Source organism: Falco punctatus (assembly GCF_963210335.1).
Source record: "Falco punctatus genome assembly, chromosome: Z".
NCBI lineage: Eukaryota > Metazoa > Chordata > Aves > Falconiformes > Falconidae > Falco > Falco punctatus.
The window spans coordinates 27,511,499-27,535,928 of record NC_137586.1 but is presented as its reverse complement, the minus strand read 5'-3'; the positions used below and the strand labels follow the sequence as shown (position 1 = coordinate 27,535,928).

The 24,430-nt window shown below is 40.5% G+C and overlaps 1 protein-coding gene across 6 annotated transcripts in view; it reads right to left on the bottom strand.

Annotated features, from left to right (window-relative positions):
* FAM169A (family with sequence similarity 169 member A) overlaps positions 1–24,132 on the bottom strand; it is a 38,057-nt gene extending 13,925 nt beyond the window's left edge. For 4 of the 6 annotated variants that reach the window (XM_080373322.1, XM_080373326.1, XM_080373327.1 and 1 more), the window contains exons 1-10: positions 24,026–24,094; positions 11,430–11,567; positions 9,870–9,969; positions 8,757–8,842; positions 7,226–7,397; positions 4,804–4,980; positions 3,290–3,418; positions 2,978–3,090; positions 693–747; positions 231–363 (exon numbers count right to left, since the gene is read on the bottom strand). In XM_080373322.1, the coding sequence (XP_080229448.1) occupies positions 231–363; positions 693–747; positions 2,978–3,090; positions 3,290–3,418; positions 4,804–4,980; positions 7,226–7,397; positions 8,757–8,842; positions 9,870–9,969; positions 11,430–11,564 (1,100 nt within the window). In that variant the 5' untranslated portion in view covers positions 11,565–11,567; positions 24,026–24,094. Of the gene's footprint in view, positions 1–230; positions 364–692; positions 748–2,977; positions 3,091–3,289; positions 3,419–4,803; positions 4,981–7,225; positions 7,398–8,756; positions 8,843–9,869; positions 9,970–11,429; positions 11,568–24,025 lie in introns of all 6 variants that reach the window. The other 2 variants (XM_080373323.1, XM_080373324.1) reach the window with 2 other exon arrangements.
* Positions 24,133–24,430: the final 298 nt, after the last annotated feature.

The following is a 24,430-nucleotide window of genomic DNA, read 5'->3' as shown; positions in this document are numbered from 1 at the left end:
TGTTATTTCCAGTATCTGCTGAGTTTTCAGAGACACTACTTTCTGGTGTAGTCACCCTCCAGGTGATGACTCCATTTTCCTTAAATCAGACTATTTTTACCACTTTTAAAATCAAGCAATAAAGTAGGAAGAAAGGAGAAGGAATATCAGTGGGACATTGAGACACTGATGTAGTTTTGTGATTGCCTGAACAACAGAATAAGAAATCAGTAGAATAAGGGCTCCTTTACCTGCTTTTTGATACATGAAGCACTTTCTCATGAACTCGTGTTGAAATTCCAGGTTCCCAGCTGCTTCCTGCTATCCTGGGACGTGTTAAACCACTGCTTTGTAGCCAAATGGCACCAGGAGCTTTGTTAGAGTCTTGGGGGAAACCCAAACAAAAACAACAAAATAAGTGCCAGTGAACAAATGTAGTCTAAGACCTGCATATAATTTTCCCAATATTTCATTAAAGGAACTGAGTGCAAGTAAATTTCATTGTGGTACTTTTTTCCTAAATACACATGCACAATATTGTTACCAAGACACTCAATTTTATCTGAAGCCCTCTAAGAGTTAAGTCTCAGCACACCGTAGAGCAGGGTATGTTTTCATACACTCTGAAGACTAAAACACTGATTGAAAGTGTAAAAGAGTCTAACCTATTCATCCATAGTAATCACAATACTGATAATAAAGGTTATTTTTACCTCGAGATGTGCTTGCACAGACATCTACTGATTCTTCACCTTTTTGAGAATCTGCCTGTGAAGCAAAAGCAAGACTAAGGTTATTCCAAAGACTTCTGAATTGATGGAAATATCTTCATCTCCCTGTCTGTGATTGCATCTTTCTAAAGCACTGCTTCACAGTAACAATCCTATGAAAAAGCAACTGAAACCATTCTTAATATCTGATACCTAACTGCCTCTTATTTCTCAGATTTTTTAATATTTTTATTTTTAAGTTACCTTTATTGCAAGTATGAATATATTTTCTGCATTTTACTTCTGGTCTCAACACAGAAGATAAGACCTGAAAGAAACCTGTCACTATAAACAACACTACCAAGACTTTTCCTAACCATTCTGTTTATAACTGGTATCCATATAATTAAATGCTATAAGTCTTTTACTTCCCCTTTCTGTACAAGCCCAAGGAACTATACTATAGTAGCTGATAGAAAATAAAACTTCCCTGTTAAATTTTATTTGTATTTTATTTTGTAGTCTTTAATTGTGGCATGCCACAGAATATGGCAGCCTATGTAACAAACCCCAGAACTCAGTGAGTGAGCAGTAATGCAGGTTACATGCACTCAGCAGAAGAGGCTGCTTATGTCAAAGTTCCCTCTCTAGAGCTTCTGCCTCTTGTTCTTTGCCACCATCCCCATGATTTAGCTGATGACTCAGTGGTCCAGCACTTTATATTCTGAAGTGGGTATAAGCTGTACACATTAAAATAAAGTTATGCACATTGCTCTTTCTTAGCTTCTGGTAATAATCAGCATCCAGGTGTTCTGTTGCCTTTCCAGCCTCACTACTATCCATGAAGGCCATCAAGAAGTGGCCATATCTACATTCTGACGCTTGAGGTAGTTTCAAGCGAGTTTTGAGTACCTAAGAATTTACAGACTCATGACAAATTCTAGCATTAAAACACACAAAAACAGGGAGCACCAAGTACAAGGTGAAAATGAGACTTGGGGAATGTGTTTTCCTGGCTTGAGGGAAGGTGGGGTATTTTATTTTGTTTGATGGTCCAACAGTCTCTGAAGCATTGCAGAACGGCTTACAGTTAGTTCACATGCTAAGCAGAGAGCTGCTACCAATTCTACCAAGCTATGACAAGCTGGAGCACTCTGCTATCTAGTCTTTGTCTTCTGGAATAAGGCCAGGGACATGGCTTGAGTTCTTAACTCACGGCAAGAAAAATCCTAAGAACTACTATCCCTCTGGTATTTTCTCCAAGTATATCCATACAGCTATACAACCAAAAAATGCAATTTTTTAGATAACTTTGCTGGTATGATCATTACTGGAATCTGAATCTAGAACTCAGTGATGATGGTAAAGACGCTGTTACAAATGAAAGAAGCAATTTTCTTTCATTTGCTCTTTCAGAAATGAAAGAGTTTTTGCTTCTGATCATTTAGAGACTAAAAACATCATTACTTTGCTGTCAGTTTCGCTTTGGGAAATGCTCATTTTCTCCACTAGGAAAAGTGACATTTGACTTAAATCTAAACTTCAGATTTAGAATATAATAGCTAAGAGTATCAATTGAGCCATTTCTTCCTATTTTTAATTAAAGCATTGGCTTCTACAAGACCATGCTCATGTTGATACTACAATCTTTAAGCACACAAATTCATGTTCATGGTATTTGGAGCTACAAGTTTTTCCTCAAGCGCATTCTTGTGTGGCCTCAGAACACAAATGAGAGAGGAACTGCTTTGTAATATTCAAAGACACAAATATATTCATGACTTGATATCTATGTGTAGCTGGAATCTGGTTGATATTTCAAATATGCACGAAGAAAGCTGCAGTTGTACATGGACAATGTGTAGCTTTGAATGTGAACTGAACACCTTCCACTGCACTGAACTGTGATTTGACTATGTACTTCTACGAACTTTTCCTCATTCCTTCTGCTCTTATGAAGACTCTACTGTTCAACAGTTTTTCTAGACAGGTGAGTCTCAGAGCCATTTGAGATCCTCCAAACGGCTCAGATTACAGACTGACAGCTGTGGCACAAACCCTCTAAGTTCATGGAGTCACACCCTCACCCTTGCAAAAAAACCAAAGGAAACAACCAGTATTTTTAACCCCAGCTTGGTCATTGGTGTTGCACCAATAGGAAGCTAACATCCACCCAAAAAGTAACAAAAGCGTTTTTCCTTTATATATAGTGTAGACTTGAAAACAGAAACCATTTCTCATACTTTGTTTTTAGTAACAAAGCAATAAAAAGGTAACTGTGTACCTACATTTAACTGTGTTTCTAGCTCAGTCTTCTGTCCACTTGCTTTAGATACTGTTGCAATCTTCCTGACATACTCCTCTGCTTGGACACTCTGATTTTGTTTCATGGAGGCCTCTGCTTTAAGATTTAAAAGAGGAAACAGAAACTTACAGTACCTTTATATAACAATTAACCATTCCAAATACAACCTCATAGGTCTTGTGACAAAAAAAAGTCTTCCTGCTAGTTGCCATGGGCACTGTTCACAGAAGTCACTGTTGTAAAGTGTTTCTTCAACTCTTACAAAGTGTCAGAAAACTAAACAAAGCATCCTTACCTGCAGTTTCAAAGTTTTCCTTTTGCCTTATAGATGTAATAGAAGTTCTCTGGTACCAAAGTCCTGGTCCCTGCACTTCCCACAAAAGGTTACAATCCTGAGGGTACTTCTCAAGGTATTGCTTACAAGCTGAACAAACATAAGAAAAAACACTGTATCATATAGACTCAGTTAAACCTCCATTTCTGAAGTTTTTCTGCAATCAAGTTAATTTGCAGTCTTCCATCATACACAAACCATGACAGAAAGACCTGTTCAAGAAAACAGTGAAGTCTGAAATAAACATAATATTGCTTTACACTACTCATCCTTCTCCAAATCCTTTCTTCAGGTTTAAAACGCTTTCCACTGCAAACAAAGGTGTACGGGATTTTCTTCTCTAAGCATCTACTTGAGTTTTAAAACTTTACTGGTTACTCTGTCCCTGTGAAACACACGACCCAACCCATGATGGAAGGGCTCTTAGGCAGAGTATACAGCAAAGTCATTTTGTCACTCCATGTCATTATAGGCACAAGTGAAAAGCACCCTTTGGGAATGCTAACATGTTACCGTTGCATAAGTCATCATCCACTCACCATTAACTCTGGAGTATTTTTTCCCTGTTCTTCTACCTCTTTTCTCCCAATACATATATGAAACATTCATGTGGAGAGGCATGTTTTGACATTACAGTAGCTACCAGGAAAACTACTGTTTTTCACTTTACTCACTACTGATGCATAATATCAGCGGACAAGACCCCTGCCATATCATTCCTTGACCAGGGAAGCAGATTAGTCATTAAGTTTTGCTTAAGACAGTTTGCTGGTTCAAGCCAAACAATCCAGATCTAGTCAGATCCAACAGACACTGGTACTTGGAAAAGCAGAACATTTCCAGTGGCTAACAATGCCAGATGAAAATGTTCACAGAAGAAATCCTGGCAGATGGCCTGGGAGTAAAAAAGTCTTCCTTTGCCCTCCCTCTCAAGTCTGCTTCTTGCCTGAACACAAGTCCCAAGCAGCATCATTTCCAGAATGCAAATGATTTCCTAGATGACCTAACTCTTGGGTTGCTAATGGAAGAACCATAAATGTTTTCCTTGTACACTACAACTGTGCCTTCTCATAACCAAGTTAAAGCATAGCTTAGTATGTCGTTTTGACCAGAAATTCTAAGAAAGCACAAATTAAATGACCTTGTGAGGCTTAGCTGTGAGCAAGAAAGAGGTGCTACAAATACGTTAGATCACACACAAACACCTCAGTCCAGTTCTGGATGCTTTGTGGGGACAGTGGTAAACTTCATGGTAGCACAAAGCCAATGGAGATCCAATAACCTAATCTCATGTAGAAGACTAGATTTTTAATCAGGAACTAGATCTTAAATCAGGATTATTAGCCTTCACCAAAGAGCAGAACATTTAATACAGCAGCTGAGGATGCAGCCACAAACATGAAGCTTTAGTGACATTACTCATTTGGACACGTAAAGAAAGCACAAAGATGGTAAGAATACATTAAAGAGCTTGCCTGTGTACACAAATGACGACAGTGGATACTGTAGGCCAAGACAATCATCACTAAAGGAATCCACAAAGTCTTCCAATATGATTAGCCCAGAGTCTTTCCCACGATGTTTCTTTCTTATGAAGATTGTGTCTAGCACTGGCAGCTTGTAATTCTGATAATAAGACCGGCAAACACTTCCTGAAATAACAGGAGAGGAAAAAATACCTGTAAGTACTTCAGCACTGACATGCTGCAGCATGGATTTTAGCTTTTTCAAATGCATAATATATAGTTTGGTATAACTTATAAAAATTACAGAAGTCTGTATACTACCAAAAATAATTTTAGGTCACTATTTTTAATAGTTTTTATATAATTTTATGTATAACATGCATAAAAAATAATTGCTATCAGTCATTTAGTGTCTCTTTGGGCAAGCTTCACAATGTTGCCAAGATATATCAATAGATTAATACGGTAGAAAAAAGTCTGTAGTACCAGAAAAGAATAGCAGAGATAGTGAGATTTCAAAGTAAGCCTTTCCTCTCTATACATTTCCATAGGATAACTATATTAAACAAAGCTGAAAAAGGGAGGAGGAAAAAAGGAGGCAACGAAATTCTTAAATTGCAGTTTTACATAGATTACACTCAGGACAAATACGAGGACTATAATTCAGCCCTTGTTTAAAAACTGAAATAATTTAAATGAAACCACAAAAAATTCTAGGACACTTTACATTGGAATTCTCATACCAGCAACACATTATCCATAGTTAACAAAGATGAAAGACTGTCACAACATATAGGTACTTCAGTATCAGAGGATTTAAAGGATAGCTGTGGACTCAGTGGTGAGAAAGGGCTGCCATATGATGGCATTAAGATAGCCCATCAGCTATCCAATCTGGTTTTAGGCCCTCACTTTGTGAGTCAGTGTGAACTACGCCTGAAAATTGCCATTTTCTCTAACAAGAGCAAAGGGAAGCATACAGCTGTCTATAGAACATAGTCTTTTCCACCTTGTACTTTTGAGACGAATGTAATTTTCATTTTTCAAGCAAGAAAACATGGACAGGGAGGTTAAATTTACTTGGGTTTGTGGTACCAGTCAAGCTCCACCACTCTTTCCTAACCATCTGCTTCCAGAACTGTCTTTCTCCACACAGACTACTTCAGAGAACACAGCACAATCAGACATGGATGAAATATTGATAATGTCCAGAAAGATTAGCCTTCACTGTTTGCTAACTCAGCATAAGTAAGCAAGAGGGCGTCATGAGCAATGTAACAAGTGAGCACAAGTACAGCAGAAATTCAATGCCACAAAGAAGCATCCCCATTCCAGATTAAAAATAGAACCACTACTTTGAATTTCCAGCAGTATAAGGCCACAAAACCACAACTACTACTTTGTGACCACCATACTACAGCTATTTTGACACTGAAAATAATACTGAGACATACACAAGTTATGCAGTGCATAATTTCTTTAAGAAAAAAATTGCGACAAGGTAACAGAACCAGAGAAAACAGCCAGTTGCTTTCCTGTCTCGATCGCCAGACCAGAATGGGTCAGTGACCCAGACAGTTTACTATTTTACTTTTAGCAGTTTGTAAAGGCATACATGTCTGTTAGATAGTGGAAGTCTCCAGCATGTCTCCAATACCATCATTAATCCTGAATTAGTTAATACCCTCCAGAGATGAAACAAGAATGCCAGACTTTCTCCTTGATCCAAATACTGATACCCCATGAAGTGCTATCAATGTGCTAAACAGCCTACTCTAATACTGAATTTTATTCAGCAAAAAATGAAAATATATTCCAAAATAACTAAAAGGAAATTACAATGTTTAAGAAAAACAGCAAGCCTGTAACATTAATAACAAACCTGCCAGCTCAATTGTAATCTGAGGGAATGCATGTGTAGAGGGAAAGGGAATCTTTTTGTTATCACCAGGTATAGCCAAGTCCTATGCCTGTGAGCAAGATTTCTATGCTATCATGCTATAAATGTTTAAGTGATAATGACATCTGATTTGACAATGATTTCAAATAAATATCTGAATCTCTGCACTCTGGATTTAGGTCAACCCTCCTCCCCCGCCCCAAAACACCACAAAAACCAAACCACAGCCCAATCCAACCATGAATAATTTTTCTACAGAAAAAAAAAAGAAAATAAAAAGCTTTCTGGCATATCTGATTTTTACAGTTTTAAATATATTTTGTAGAATATGAAGAAATCTATGAACTTTTAGATTGCTAAAGCACATAATCATTTCAGCTAGAAATTTTAACTGCAATCTGACTGCTTAGGATTTCAGGAAAACTCACTCCGTCTGCAAGGCTTGTGAAGTCTACTAAATACAATTTTCTTCAAATAATCTCTCATCTCACCCCCCATGCTCCCAAATCCCACAATACTCAAGTGTTTTACCTGTAAGTTTAACAGAATAGAACCCAATGGCCTCTCCATTTTTCCACATGATCTTTGCATATTCATTGCTACCATGACAGAGAAATGGTGTCTCAGCTGCTCCCATTTCTTGCGTCCGATAGATAATTCTATTCAGAACGTAGAGAACAATCCTCTCTCCAAGAGATTTCACCTAAAGAAACACAGAAGAATGTTTTAGAAGAGTGGTCAGATTAGTTAATACTCACACATCAGGGACCTTACTTTTCAAAACTGCCACCTAACACAGCTGCAGACAGACAAGAGAAGCTTAAAAGTGCTAAAGCAGAATGAAGCTCTGGGGTTTGAAGGCAAGGAGATGCTTGGAAGCCATAGCAATAGGTTAAGTATAAGCACTACCATACATAGAGGATATTTCACAACTTCAGCATCACTACTAATTCAATGGGTAAAAGCTGAGACAAGTGCTGCAAGTGGGATAGGGGGAAGTATTTTTAACTTAAAGCTATTTTTTGATTTAAGAAACATTCACCAAACAGCAGTACACCAGCCTCAGACTTCCTAGGCTAGCAGGTAATGGGGAATCCTACAAAGGAGAAGTGAGCCTCATGGGGTAGCACGACTTGGCACAACTCATTCACTGCTGATAGTAGCAGACAAAAGGACATGATGCAGTGGAAAATACTACTGCAACAGTTTGTGGCATGAAACAAGGAACTCAATAACCTTTTCTGTCCTGCAGGATTCTTTTCACACACAAATTTTAAGTTCACTACTATCTTACCCACTGTGAAGGAAGAATGTGGGAACCATGCTCTCTTCCTAATGCCCAGTCTCAGCTACCCTACCTGTAAAAGATTCAGCTCTCCTGATTTAATCGCCATCCTACTAAGAAGCTCATGGAAATCAAGACTACATGCCAAATTCTCTAAATTAAAAAAATACAAAGATTCAAGGTGTCCTGATTCCATGATCAGATACCAATTACATTTCTGAAAAAAATATGCATTTCTAGTTCTGGAAAAAAAACGTCAAACTCCATACTACATAGGTGTCCATAATGGTAACAAAGGTCAATGAGGAGCAATAAAGCAGATACCAGATAACTTAACTTTCCCAAGCCTCACATTTTGCCACTGCAAGCCACCAGCTCCAACTCATTTCTACCAAAACAGGTTGCCAACAGTATTTTTAGCTTACTAGTCTCCTGATAAGATCAATAGCTACTGCTACAGTACAGTGCACCACTAACTTTTCAATACAACCAGGCATAAGATGTTCTAAAGAGTGAACAAAAACTCTTAACATTGTTAAGAACTAAGTAGCTTACATATGAAGATAACTGTACAATAGTCACTCTTGCTCTAGACACTATCTTCAAAGTTCTCTTTCCCCTAGTACCTATTCTTCTGTGTCCTCTGACTTTAGACTCGAGACAGCCAACTCATTTCTGAATAAAATGAAGACATGTAACTTCCCACACACTAGCTACTTGTCATTACTTGCCATTATCTTGAAGGATAACTGCTAGGTGGATATTGGAGTGCTTTACCTGTTGAAGGCCCTCTCTGGCAGGGACAGATGTTTTCACAATATCATCAACTGACCACCACTGGTTACCAAGGTACAGGGCCACAGCTTGAAAGAAACAAGGGGAAGTAAAGAGTTAGTGATTCTCACCATTCTGAAAGAAACATTCATTAAAGCTGCTAAACAATTAGGAGTAACACCTGTAGTAAACATCTTCTAGTCAGCACTGTATTAATGCAACTCCTACTACCCTAGCACAACAAATGTGGTGCTATACACACACCCCAAATGCAATGGTCCCTAGTCCAAAATTTGTTTGAAAACTGAGAACAATACAACAAAACACAGATTTTGTGTAGTATGACAGAGCAGCTTTTTTGGACATAAGCACTATTCTTCATCACTCTGCTCTGATACCTCCTTCTACTACAAACTGGGCCTGGCAAGGCAAGTCTCATTCATACATGTATTTTAGTTTTGGGTTGCTAATGGACATTGAAACTGTGCAAGTTTTAGTGAGTCAGATGAATTAAGAAGGTTGATGGCCATATGATTACCAGTCAGGAAAAGCGTCATCTATGACCATTTGCAGCAAACTTGGCAATCATGTAATGGCATTAAATGGAAAGAGAAGGGAACATGGGAGACTGGAAGGGAAGGGAGAAAAATCCCACCAAAACTAGCGAGATGTCATCTTAGCCAAAGCTATGTTAGGACCTAAAGCTAGAGACAAATTTACACTAGAGTGATCAGTCACTGCTAATAAAGAGCATCTAAATTCATGGGCAAATTAATGAATTCTATGAATGCCCAATAAATTCCTTTTGGAGAGATGAGGCATACATTGAAAGATCAAGAGATATGTGCTGTACCAGGATTCAGACAAGCACCATGTTATTTTGCTATGCATCGCCTAAATTCAATGGGTCCAGTTTGGCTCTGATTACTGTGCAAAGTTCTATCACTTGTGTATATGAATACAAAACAAAAGTATGGGAAGAAGAACACAGTGAACAACAAATGCAGAAGTGCCAAAGTTATGAGCTACACTAGCATGGAATGAGCAAGGGCCTGGTTATGTGTATGTGTCACATAGGAAAACAGCAACACAGAGATTAAAATCTTAAAATGAAACCTGTGAGCAAGTCCTCTGGTGCAAACAAAGCAAGAACTTTGTGTGTCTGCTCTTCACCATAAAGAGGAACGAAGCCCACAGCTGACAAGACAATAGGAACCTGAAACAAGAGTGTACAATACTTCAATAGACTCTTGCTAAAACAACATTAGTAAAATATACAGAGAACATTTAGCAGGGTAAGCAAGACAAGTGTTGAAAACAGAATGCTTAACAGTAAAGGACAAGCATCAGACCCCAGCCCTTACTTCACGCATTTCTTTGTAAAGACTACATTATGAAGAGCTCTGACTCTCAAGCTCTGGCAGATACAGCTACAGTAATTTATACTGTTACAGCTCTCTACTGTCAGCAGTTTGCATTTATGTGCAAAACTGAAATAAAAGTTGTGCAGAGAGCCAGCAGTATGTTCACTTCAACTGTTCCAGCTATGCAAGCTGTCAAAGCCAATGGAAGAATGATGCAGGCAGTTAAGCACAGAAACAAACCCGCACAGCAAAATTGCTGTTTGTTAACATAAGCTCTAGTGTGCTACAGTGGGAAGGCTGGATTCAAAACTTTTCTTCCCTTAAATTGCACGCATTTTAGAAATTCCAGAGTGGACTGCTTGGCTTCCCCTCGGGAACAACATGAGAAGGCTCAATCCACCTCTCAGGAGTCAAGTACCTTTGTGGAAATGCATTTTGATATTTAAATTCACATCTTTTCAATATTTAATTAATGCATAAAAATTAGACAGACATTAAATGCTGTGGTAAATAGACTTGCTTACCCAATTTAAGAAGATTACAATATGCTATGCCACATATGAGGATGTTAATATGAACAAGTATTTAGGCATAAGCACCTGCAGAAATGCAGAAAAGTGCTTAATACTATGCTGCCAAGGAATCTGCAGCACTGACCTTTTGCTCCCACAGAGAATCCTCTCAGCTCACTCACTCTTCATTAAAGCTATACACCATTGCTTTCACTAGTACTAGTTATCTAATAATAGAAGTATTCATCTAGACAGAACCAACATTGACCAAATTATCATGCAAGGGATAAGTGTTTGTTTAAAACAAAGTGTTACAGCCAGCCTCTACTACAACTCCCAACCAACAGCAGTGAATGCTTCAGAGAAAAAGAAAAGGATTACTTCTTAAATTAGTGAAACTTGCTGATCAAGAATTGAACCCAACCACAAAGAACACTGGACTGAGATACTGAAATCGATTGGCTCCTTTTGCAAGTCATGAACTCCTTAGTTGTAATGACAGATTTTTGAGAGTGCGTGAGGTAATGCTTTTTAAGAAAGAGTTTGGCTCCGTTGAAATTAAGTTTTTTTAAGTTACTTTATGCACACAGACCCATTGCCTAAAAGCAGCTAATAAGTCACTGATGCCCAGATTTCAACCCAGTTATCAAATAAAAAAAAGGTAGAGCTTAAGACACAAACAGGAATTTGAAAAATACAAAAGCTTTGCTAAATTAATCATGTAATTCAATAGTTATGGACTGGATATTTTCTACAAGTATATCAAGAAAATTGGGACCAAGATATTTGCGAGTTCTTACTTTGCCATGGCGTGGCAGAGACAGGAATTTGGGAAAGTGTGGATTCTGTCTCCGAAGGTCAGACAAATACTCTTCCGCTGAGATCTCCAAGTCCTTATGAGTGCAGCTGTTCAACATATCCACAGGGAATGACATACTCTTGAGAAATAAGCAACATTATTATTGTAGGTAGTTTGAAACATAGGATGCATATTTATCACATATTTCTACCAAACATGTAATTAAGACTGTTCAACACCCACCCTCCGCTGCTCTCTTGAAACCTCTATATCCAAGTCAGAAAGGAGAAATGCTCTGGGCATTTAATTAGGATGGTGCCTATTAACACCCAGTCTGTAAAACAATACATTAACCCAATCTGTGTTGATATGCAGAAAAGGAAGGGTTCAGGCCATAGATCCCCCCTAGACCCAGAAGCAGCAGACTTCCACCATACAAGCTCCCTGTTAGCAAGACACCTACAATACACCGCATGCTGCCTTGAGGCAGCAGGCTCAGTAACCTCCTCCCAGCTGATGGTTTTGAGGCCACAGATTTAAGCAGTAAGTGGCCAGTCAAAAAGGAAACAGCCCAAAAAAAGGTAACAAGAAATAAGTTCAATTATTCCAGATACTTTGTATTCAAACCCATCTCTGAAGAAAACAAAGCATTGTTCGAACTTCTCTCAACTGGCCAGTTAATCAGCTGGTAGGCATGCTGTTTCCAAAAGCATGTTCTTTTGACACAAGAAAATAAAGTTCAAAAGAACTTTTTATTTTGACTCACCCAGCAGCAATTTAAAAGCCTGCATTTTAAAAACATTTTAGCAGCAATAATATACTACTATTAAGTTGCCTGAATAAACAGAGGTGCTCCTTCTACAGAAGGCTTTTCTGTCAAAACTGAAAAACAAACTTGGGACATGATTCCATTGGCATTTACAACTGCCACCTTTAACACTTTTGCTGATGAAATTGCTTTTCCATGAATGCTATTGTTTAGCTATACACACACACACTTCCCACAGCCATTTCCTTTCAAATTCAGCTCATTCCTTCCCCTTCTGTTGTGTGGATTTTCTCCTGCCTTCTCTTCCAGCCTCTCACATCCCTCCAGCTATTACTACTCATGGCCCCTTTCAGACAGATGCTTAGCTGCATCTCTCTCCACCTGTTCCTTCCCACCTTCCAGGTGCTGCCCTTACTAACAGGGCGGAAGCAGGGAAGAAACACTCAACAGCAGCCTTCCCTGTTTGCAAGAGAAGGGACTTGAACAGCCAAAGGTGAGGCATGCACACCTCTGAACGCAGCAGCAATGCACAGAGCAGCTGCTGCCAGAGAACAAGTTCATGCACCACAGGTCTCCTCACTCTGAGCAGATGCTGTTTGCCCACCCATATTAAGCTCTGAAACACACCAGCAGTACTGCAGTACACAAACAGACTAGCCTGCTATAAGTATATTACAGAGGAACAGAGGTGAAGTGCAAGATTACTGTCACTGCTTCTACAAAAGGAAGAGGATATATCACCCAGTTAGTTGCAACAGGCCCAGTAAATTCTGCTTTAAGCAAATACAGACACATGAAAAACACAAAACTTAATTTTCTGTATGCTGGCAGAAATGGGAAACCCCCCTCCAGTATTAAAGAAATACTTAAAGTGCTCAGATAACTGAGAATAACAAAAGCTCTGCTCAATTTGTCTGTTATTACATGACAGACAAGGAAGCCACAAGCTATCACTGAAAGCCTCTAGGTAGTAATTCCTGACATTTTTGTAGAATAAAATAACAGATGATCAAAACAAAATATGCAATGAGAAATTCAGTAGATTATCAGTTATAACCACTACAACACTATGAAAATAAAAGCAACCACCAAATCTTTGCTTATAAGCAAACACAACAAAAACCTCTTTCCCTCTAATTCATGAATTCACTGAATTGCCCTAAGAAATCATTCAAAGGCCTCCTTTCTGTTTAGCTGTTTGGGTTACTTAACACTTTCATATAGCATACTTTGGTTTCATTCACTCCCAACTCACTTATATTAGTCACTTTTGACTTTTCATCTTGTATTATTTACAGAGAACACGTTATGCAAAAAACCCAATACAGAGCAATGTTCAACACTGAACTGAAGCACATCTACTCAGCACCACTGCTGAACAACCATTTATCACTTGTACCAACCGTACGTGTTGCAGATTCAACATGTAAAGTGACAAGCTTTCAAACACTTGTGTTATGTAATTTGTCTCAGTGCTGATGACATCAGAAGTATTTCACAACAGGTAAATTCACCAGATCCTTGAAGAAGTCACTATACACAGAAAGTTCAGTTATATTAAAAGCATTAAACAGGTGATGAAAGGCAAGTGTCCCATGCCACTCTACAGCAGAGCATAAGGAAATATTCAACAGTCCAAAATGCAAACATCTTCATTTCGAAAGGCAAAATAACCTACCAAAGACAAACCAGATAGCTTCCAATACTAATACATGAATACATTTCCCTCACAAAACCACAACTGGTTTGTCAGCGTTTTTAACAAAGTAAAAATACAGATGGTTCCACATGCAGCCGTTCTCAAGTGAAGCAGGAGAGAGGAAAAGGGAAGGAGAAAAATAGCTTTTCAGTTTTCCTTTGCAAAATTAGTACACTTTCTTTTCTCTAGGGGTGGCAGGAACAGTGTAAGTCTCAGCCACACAGTCCCTCATACTCCTTTTTGTTGCTTTAAGACTCTGCATTGCATGACTGTAAAACACCCATGTTCTTATCATCGGGTACCACTCCAACTGGTTGGCAGTCAGGTTGACTAAGCACATGCAACGCAGCCTTAAACAACCAAAATCATGACCATTTGTACAAAAGGCATATTGGAAGTGTGTGTTTAGGAGGGGGGAATAAAGTCTGTTTCTTAAATGAGGCAAGTTAGGCTTTTCATGTTTCAAGTGAAAGAGAGCAAATCTTGCACTCTTCATAACCATACCATTTCCAATAATAGCATTAAAGAATGTATGTTATAAACTCACATGAGCAACTTCTGCTCTAACGTGGAATTGCATGACTTTCCCCTTTGTCAACATTATGCAAGCTACTATGCGAGAAACAGCACGTCCTTTTTTAGGAACAGCTGCAGCACCAGAGGGTAATGGAGATCAATTCAAGGAACATCAACAAAAAGCACATTTAACAGGATTAGTGAACATGTTCCTGTGCAAATGAGGCAGCTCCTTATTCACAAATTATTTATTACTATAAGCATTAAGGTTAAAAAAGTATAGTAAGTGGGCAACATTGCTAATTTAATTATAAATTATAGCTGCAACTCCTATTCCATCTTAGAAGTGCATGAAGGAGAAATGCACAATACATACAGCTTCCAGCTCACACATGTATTTCAGCAGGAATTGACAGATCTGTTCATCCTCTTGCAGACCTTCAATACTGAGTGCTATGAAATAGCAGCAAGATAAGCCAAAAGCTCTGTTGTTTCCTACAGCATGTCAGAGGGCTTAAATACAGCTTAAAACTGGTTTTGGGTGCCTTTGTCTCAGGGCAGCTGAAGTCTCAGTGGTTAGGCTGCCAGCCAAGGATTTAGAAGAATCAGGATGAACTACCAGCTCCAGCACAGACATGTTACTTGATCCGCCTGAACTTCCCATCTACAAGATGTGAATAACCATTAACTCAATATGATTCTCAGTATAAGAAATGCTTTACCAAAATTTTGAGATACTTGAACACAAGCTGGATCAAAACTTGACAAGTACTGGAAGTATACAATTACTGACACAGCAAAACTTAACTGCACAACTCTTTTTCCTTTAAAAAAATAATCACAAATAATTTACCAAGAACTTTTCAACAAAAAAGTAACTGGGACAGATAATCTTGCCTGATATTAAAATATGTGCAAAATTTAACTTCATGCTACTTAGCACATGAACAATCTTCAGATTAAAAGCTTGTTTAACAATAAATAATTGTAACTTAATTACTATTTGGTTTTTTGTTTGGGGTTGGTTTTGTTTATTTTGGGGGGGTATGGGGGCCCCCATTAATATCTGAAGTTTAGAGAAAGGACACTGGGGTGCTCAAGCTATGACCTGCAGCATTCTTCTGCTAAAACAGGAAAATTAATCCAGTCTGTAGGACACACATCAGGTCCAGCCCCATGATGAAGTACTGGCCTACTCAGACAAAAAGTAAATTGCAGTAGTGTCTGACCTAAGCTTTAATCTATTTAAAGGAGTGCTGAAGTATTGATCACAGAAAACCTCAAGGACTGCCATGCATTTCTTATGCATCATCACACATTTGAACCAAGGTCTGTCTTAAAAATATAATCCTACCATGATCTCCTAGGCTAGCTACAAGCTACAACTGGGGTAGCACAATGAGAAGAGAAATATTAAACTGGTATCTCCATTTATAGACTAGCTGCTAATGTTTCAGACAAAACCAAGCCAGGACACTGCAGCAGTCCCAAGCCACACTCCAGAGCCAGATCTGATGATGCACCAAACCAGCAGTCACGTCCTCAACCAGAACAGCAGGAACATAATTTCCATTTTGTTATGTTGCTTTCCCACCTTGCAATGTCCAATTGGTGGTTTGGTGAAAGCTGTGAAAAGACATAGAAGTTGGAAGGAAAATAGAAGTTTTTTAAAAAGCAGTGTTTTGAGCCTTTCAGCTTCAACTACACACACAAAAAAAATATCACATCTGTCACTTCTAAAATTGTTAAGTTCTACCAACTCTATTAACAGACAAATTACATAAACATTTCTTTGTTTAGACTACCAGCTGTCACAAACACAGAACATTCTTTGCTTTTATTTCTTCAAGATCAAATGCTTTAAATCAGGAGGGACTGTTTTTAAATGCTTTTTCTTGCTTCTATCCAAATACTTGGAAACAAGTAAAAAGGTTGTTCATCCTTTTCTAATATAAAAATAATTTAAAAACTATACTAAGATAATTAGTCCAAGTCCTCAGCTTCCTTCTCGTCAGGTGACTGGCCAGCCACCTGGAACACATCCAGCCATGCTGCTCTTGTCCCTGGTTGTCTTCCACAGCTAGGTCCTCCTCATGCTTCTCCAGGCACCTCTTCAACAAGATAACAAAATATGCCTCCTATTTTTTTGCAGCTTGCCATCAGAAGACTATCTCCTATGCGCACCTGGCACCCATGTTACTCAGCAACTTGCTCAGTTTTCAAGCCTTCATATCTTCTTCTAACATCCTTCCAGTTTGGAAGGGCCACCTCAAATACTCTAGTGATTTAAGAGGTAAGAAAACGCCTCTCTTGATGATACTTAGATAAAACCCGCTGAATGTGGCTAGGCAGCTGGTGGACTATCAAGCCTGATGTAACTAACCTAACACCACAGTGAGATTGGTGTTGCAACAATCTACGGGTACATTTGCATCTATTTTTAAAGGACTGTTGTGCTGTCCTCTCCCCTATCCTCACAACTGGGGTGGACTTAAAAGCACAGATTAAGTCAGCCAACTTCAGGCACATTAGAACAGCCTAATGAGTTACTGCTCACCAACCAAACAGCAACTCTTCATGACTGCTTAGAGTATTCCATAAGCAAATTCAAATGTGATGGTGACCATGGTTACTAATGCTGAGCAGCAGGTCCTTAAGCTTTGCAATCATACCCTCCATACCCAAAGAGTTACTAAAACAGCTGCCTGAGCTACAACTATGCCACATGAAGTCTGTGTATGTCATAGCTTTCAGCAGAGAAGCTATAGGGAATTCAATGGCTAAGGAGAATTCAAGCTCTTCTCGCCTTTGTCTTGTTTTTAATGTAATTTACAGCTGAAGACCTAGAACTAAGAAAGGAGCAATTGCCTTGGTCTTGTGGGAGATTCAACTGAAAATTCAGAAAGGGAGGTTGACATAGGATCTTCTCAGCAGGAGTTGATCACACAAGTGAAGCAGGGAAAGCAAACAAACAACTGCAACAATAGCTCCCTATCAGTCAACCCTAAAGCTTTCTTCCAGACCAGCAAGTACATTGAATTAAGAAGTTTCATAGTCTGACTATAGGGCCTTATGGCCCATTTACAATAGTATGAGGATCAGAATCTGGAAATCAGCACTACAGCAAGTGTAACATTTGGAAGCAGTAAGAATTTAAACCTTACAGCAGATTAAGAATTGCACTTTTTCCCCCAAAAGGAAATAGGCATCTATCTCCAACCATTATTACAGTGTTCTTCAGAAGATGACAGATGGTTAAAAATATGGTGCTTAATAAAAGAAAATTCTGAATTCTACCTGCTATTTGTGCTTAGTGTTCTACAGTAGCAAATTCTTTCAGCTGCACACAGCTAAAGGCTTGACAGTGTACAACAAAATTATGAACAGGCAATGCAGTTTGTGGACCTACCACAACAGGGTGGAAGCAAAAAACCAGACAAACTAGGGACAGAGATAGCTAGAAGGAACTACCTTCCCATTCAAGGGAAAGATGGGTGAAAATCGGATGACAAGATACCACAGACTTCCAGAACATTCAAAGGAATTAATTGTGCTTTCAGATACCATGCTTGGGCAACAGACATGAGGAAGTCATTACTGAGTGTCAGTCTGAGCCCAGTCATTTTGTAAAGAGATATTTCAAGCTACCATCCCAGATGAGAGACACCATTCTCACAAATACAGTGGTAGGTATAATCATTTCCATACGTCCATGCAAAGCAGCACCAATATTTTCCCCACCTTTACAAAGGCCACACAGACAACCCCAATCAAGCTCACAGCTGGGCACAGCAGTGAATATGTTTTTCCTCCTCATCCTATCTTCAGAAGGATGGAAAAAAGACACATATGAAATAGAAAACTGGAAGTAAACTCCATCCTCTGATAAATTAGCATTCAAGAAACAAATTCACACCTAGTAACAATACGACTACTAAGCTAGGAAGGAGTCAGGCATCTTGTAGGCTGTTTCAGCTAGAATGGAAAAATAAGGAGCAAGGTCTAGTATTTCTTGTTTATGTAGAAGTCCTGATCCAAAACAAAGGAAGAATAAAACAGAGGAGTGTATTTCACTGCTCAGAACTCTCAGGAATCTGTTCAAACAACCTGATATCCCACTTCTCTAAGCTTTCCAAAGGGATGACACAAATGAGCAACAGCTCAGGGCACACTATATTTCCCAAAATGAATCACTTCTACTCATACCTATGCCATCATGTCCATACCTTTTGCCATCAGAACCAATATTTAACAAACTCCTTAGCAGACAGAATATTCCTGAGTGGCTCTGTATGCCTTTGCTTTCAGCAGTCTCATACTTGCAGATAGTTCATTTTTTTCCCCACAACTGTCTGAGTATAGCCACTGCTGTTTTATTTCAGCTTATCACAGCTGCATTATATATAAAACATTTGTTAGCATGCATTCACTAGGTATCAGTAAACATGTTACTGCAGGACTGACATTCTCAATTTTAGCAAGAATGTCTGTAAACAGTGGAAAGGAACTTGTATATAACCTCCTCCCTGGTATCATCCTGTCCTTACCTCCACCAAATGTTCCTGACATCCTTCCAAGAACTTACACACTTCTTGAACATACCACTGTTTCCTCTGCTTCTCACTGTTATATACATTTGTAAGAATCAAACTTCTAAGCTAAACTCCTAGTACCTAGGCTATCCAATTTTTGAAAAAAAGTGTCCTCACTACAATAACTGATCTTCACTAGAAATACAGACATAACTTGTTTGTTTGGGTGGAGGGTGGTTAGAACAAAGATAAGCAAGTTAATCATACCTCTGAACCTATCACCACACCATGCTACATAAAGAACTGGAACAGTACTACCACTGCCAATTCATGATATTAACCCTGAAACAGTGTTCTGCTTTAAGCCTCAGTGGCAGGAATCAGGTAGTTACCTCCTGCTTCTTCAGAAAACTCCCTTCTGCAGCTTCAGCGTAAAGGTTGACAACAAACTCTCAATGCTGCAGTAGCAAAAGAAATACTTCAACACTTTAAAACCCTGTTGTCTGCGCTGCACTGTAATAACATTTACATTGTTATTGTTAACATCCCAAATATTTTATTAACTCACAAATTAAATTTCTCCAATTAGGATTATTGCTGGCTAATTCTACAACAGCTGTGAGAAGTGCTATTCAAGCCTTTCTATTTGCAGAAGAGCTAGATCAGGGGTCCTCAAACTACAGCCCGCAAGCTGGGTACAGCCCCCCGGGGTCCTCAATCCAGCCCCCAGTATTTACAGACACCCCCCCGCCGGGGGTTGGGAGGGGAAACCAAGCAGCAGCAGATGACTGCCTGCCACTGCATCCATGCCCCCTGGTTAAAACGTTTGAGGACCCCTGAGCTAGATAAAAGATTGGTCTTCTACCAACATATTTGCCAACCTAAATAAACTTCACATTATACTTGTTGTATTAAAAGTATAAAGTCACTTAGGATTAATACAGCATTCCACACCATTCAAAGTTCATCAATACTCGGTGCCTGGGAAAGGCTGGTGCAGCAGCAGACCCACCACTGCTATGCTCAAACTCCTGAACAGGGTGTATTCTTCCAGCACTGCCTCAGGGGCTACTGATTGACAGAGGCCACACCTTTACCAACTATTCCTCCTCTTCAGTGATCCACAGAATTAAGGAAAACTATTTGACCACCCTTACTTTACATGTTTTGATGAAGCCTACAACAAAGAGTAGCAGTGAATTCAACTCATACGGCCCCTAAACAATTTCTAACCATAAGTAGAAGGGAGACACGCTGGTACTGTGAATCCACAGGTCCCCGTGCTACAGCAATGGTAAAATCATAAGATGTTATTTTACTACAAAACCAAGTACAGGACCAAGAGAGGAACAACTTAGATTTGAAAACAAATCAAAACCCTAAAAATGCTATTTTGAATAGCTGTACACCACACAGTTCTGATCACAATTTAGACTAATGCAACTTCCTAGACTTCCAAATCAAGGAATCATTTAGCACATACAGATGTATCATTTTAAACACTAGCAGGTTTTCCAATTAAATTTTAAAACAAGCAAAGATATATGTTAGCCCTGACAGTTTTCACTAATTTTAGTGACATTTTTAGGGAATATCTGAAAGCTCATCATTCCCCTTGGGCAGGATACTTCTACATATTTTAGGGAAATGTTTAAAAGCTTCTTTGAAGTCTCAGCCTCACTGGAGAACACCAACTAACTTTATAACAATTAAATATATGTTGTCACATCCCATTGTTAAAAAAAATCAGCAGGCAATACTGGAAAAAACATCAGAGAAAAGCTATCAAGACTGCATATGCCATTTCAGTCATTTAAAACAATGCAGTAGAGGAAACATATCAAGCCAGGCTTTTCCTCTCAGGATTGTTTAATTTATACTCTAACAGCTGGAAGCAAAAGTTTGAGAGTATTGAATTTTGCTTGCTTGATTTTTAAAAAAATCCATTTCTATTGTATGAAAAAGGGTTTTGTTCTTAAACAGTTTACAAAATGATTACCCAAGAGACATTCACCGATGAAAGCAGTTACAAAGAAAAGTATGCATCTCTACCATAGCTGCCACAAACTCCATTTCACAGATCAAAGGATAGCTATGGCTTTCTGCAATGTATAGCTGATACAGTTTGATGACTAGGTTACAACCCCATGAGTCTGGAGGAAGCCATTTACCTGTGAGGAAATGAGAAGCTAGTAACTTGACTAGAGAAGTATCTAAGGAATCACAATGTTAAAATAAGCATAGTACACATTACTCCAGCTCTAATATTACTACTTGTATTTGAAGTTTAGAAACATAATTGGTAATACCTTTCAATGATTACTACTACCACTTGATATTCATTGATTGCTACAAGATGTATAATAAGCTTGGTATCAATATCTTGTAAGAACGTAAGCAAAGGGCTCTTCTAATCTGATTAATTTCTCTAATACCAGTAAATTCCATGTTCTTCTTTTAGTGATTTTGTAGCAAAGATTTCAATTTTTCACATTTAAAAATGAAAACAAAAGCATTAATAACCATCCACTTAACACTGAAGTGAACTTCCTCAGTCTTTCTCCAGCAAAGATTCTGCACAGTAATACGTACACAATCACAACTATTTAAACCAACCTGCACAGACAGGATGTTTGGGTAAGTAAGGAGAGTGCGGTGGGTTGAACTTTGGCTGGACACCAGGTGCCCACCAAACCTCTCTATTACTCCTCTCCTCAGCAGGACAGGACAGGGGAGAAAGATAAAAAAACCTGCGGGTCAATACAAAGGCAGTCTAATGAAAGCAATAGTGAGGTCGAAGAGGGTGAAGCAAAGGAAAACAGAAGATGTTGTTCTCTACTTCCCATCATCAGGCACTGTTCAGCAACTTCCCAGGAAGCAGGGCTTCACTATGTGTAGCGGCTGCTCTGGAAGACAAACTTATATAACAAATGCCCCCCCTTTTCCTCCCCTCCCCCTTTCCCTTAGCTTCTATATCTGAGCAGACTTCATATGGTATGGAATACTCCTTTGGTCAGTTTGGGTCAGCTGCTCTTGCTTCTCTCCCAAGATCTTCCCCAGCATCCTGGTGAGGGAGGGAAGGTTGAAGACAGCCTTGATGCTGTGTGAGCACCACTCAGTAGGCAACACCCTGGTGTGTTATCACGACCTTTCTAGCTACCAATACAAAGCACAGCACTACAAGGGCTCAGTGAGACCCAACACAAGCTACCTTTACAATACTAACAGACGTAAAAAACACACACACAAGACCTGGTTTTAATAATTAAAAATGAAGAGATATTATCTGCCTTAGTATGTGTGCAGAAGAAATTAAGAGTGCTTTTCAAGTAATTTCTCAGAGTAATGTTTCTTTGTAAAGGAGCTAGTTATGAAACACTCCAAAGAAACTTGGTACTGTGTGTCTTGATCACACATTGCTGGAGAGATTATACTGGAAGAGTACAGCAGAATCCCACTTTAATTACTCATCCTCGACAACAGTAACGAAAGGCACTTTCTTCCATATAGAGCAGATGCTAAGAAAGATCAGACTGGGGGAAGGGGAATGGGTGAGCAACTTTAATACCTGTCTGCTGTATCACAGTCCTCAGCAGCTTTTCATTCATTACTTCAGTGATCATTGCAATGAATTTTAACACCTGAATTTATAGTATAAAACCATGCTGCCCTAATGGTTTTTTCCCCCCCTCTATGAAATACATACTAAAATATTTTACTAGTGACCATTAAGACAAGAAGTGACAAGTTCTTCAGTAGCTAAATTAAGCTACTGAATCAAACAAGAAAGATGCAGGTGTGGTTAAGGACACAGAGAAGATTCACTCGGTTCCTAGGGGAAGAGTTTGAAGGCGAGACCATGCTCACTCTGATCTGCAGCAATTTTTTATAGATCCTCCAATAAGGCAGCACTTTTCTTACACTGATCACCCTGCCACAATACTTTTCCCCTTAAAAGCTGTTGGGTTATATACCAGACTATGACCAACGGTGCAGCTCAATTCTTGCACTCCTACTGCTCCAACTTCCCACCTCCCTCCTGCACACACACAAGAGCTCAAGTATCAGCTGGGAAGTTCCTCCACGCCACAGGCTAGCTTTCCAAATTTCTCATCATTAACACAGGCCCAGAACAGCCTGAAGATCACTCTTCAACGATTTCCTCTAAACAGGACATTATTACGTAAATAAAAATCAGTGGATCTGGTTTTTCATTAATGCTAATAAAACCTCCTGCTCCAGCTCGCGGAATAACCCACTTTCTCAGGCTGGATTTAACACTCCGTAAGCAGGATAGCAACGCTACATCAACAGATATCTTGGGCAAGATGCTTCCCCTTGTTTTAAGGGAGGGGAATCAACCCCATCTCAAAATTAAATTCCCGAACCCCACACATCACACATAGGGACACAGAAGAGCATGTGTGTGTGTCACTGTGCATGTCCACACGCGTTTGCACATACACGCACACACCAAGCCATCTTTTGTGGGAGGCACCTATTGTAGCATTGCAATTATTTTCATATATATGCATAAAGGTAGATGCACGTATATTAGACGTTACACACGAGTGTGCCTATAACACGCAGAATTGCACGGCTACAACAGACGCACCCACAGAAGATGGCTGGCCCTAGCCAACACGGAGTGGCCTGGGCCGAAACTCGCACCAAACTTAGCACCGCGCTAGCCACGGCCCGCACGCCGTGGGGGCCAGGCGAGGCCGGAGGGGCCGGGCCGGGCCGCCCCCGCCGCGGGAGAGCCTGCGCGACTCTCGCCCGGCGGGGCTGCCCCCAGCGGCCCGCACGGCGGGATGGGCGGGCGCCTGCCCGGCGCTGCCATGGCCGCGGAGGGGCCGGGCGCTGCCACAGGGTGGGGGCGCACGTGGGGGTGGGGGTGGCGGGGGCACTGCCGGGGCCTGCGGCGGGCGAGGGGCCGCGGCCGCTCCGGCCCATCCCCACTCGGGCTGCACGCCCCGCGCCCGCCGGCCTGCCTTCCCCCGGCCTCTGCCGGCAGCCGCCCGGCCCTCCCACCTGCGGGACGCCCCCGCAAGCTGCCCCTCGCACCCGCCGCGCCTCACCTCAGTCGGCCGGGAGCCCCCGCGGCGCGGCAATGAATGGAGACCGACTGGGCGGCGCCACCGACTCACCTCCGCTCAGCACAGTGCCGCTGCCCGGCGCTTTATATCCTCCTCCCCGGCGGCCTCCCCGCCCCTTGCCGCTGACGCACTCCCGCTGCTACGCCCGCGGTCGCAGCTGCTTGCCCCGCGCAGCCCGCCCGCCATGGCGGCTGTCAGCGCCCCTCGCTGCCGTCCCCGACATGCGGGTAGCGGCGTACCCGCGCCATTGCCTCCTGCCGTGGCGGCGGGTGCGGGGGAACCTGCGCCATCGCCCCCCACCGCGGCAGCCGGTGCGGTACCTGTGGGTACCGCTCAGGCGTGGGGGTGGTGGCACCTGCGCTGTGGCCCTGGCACGCAGAGGGAGCC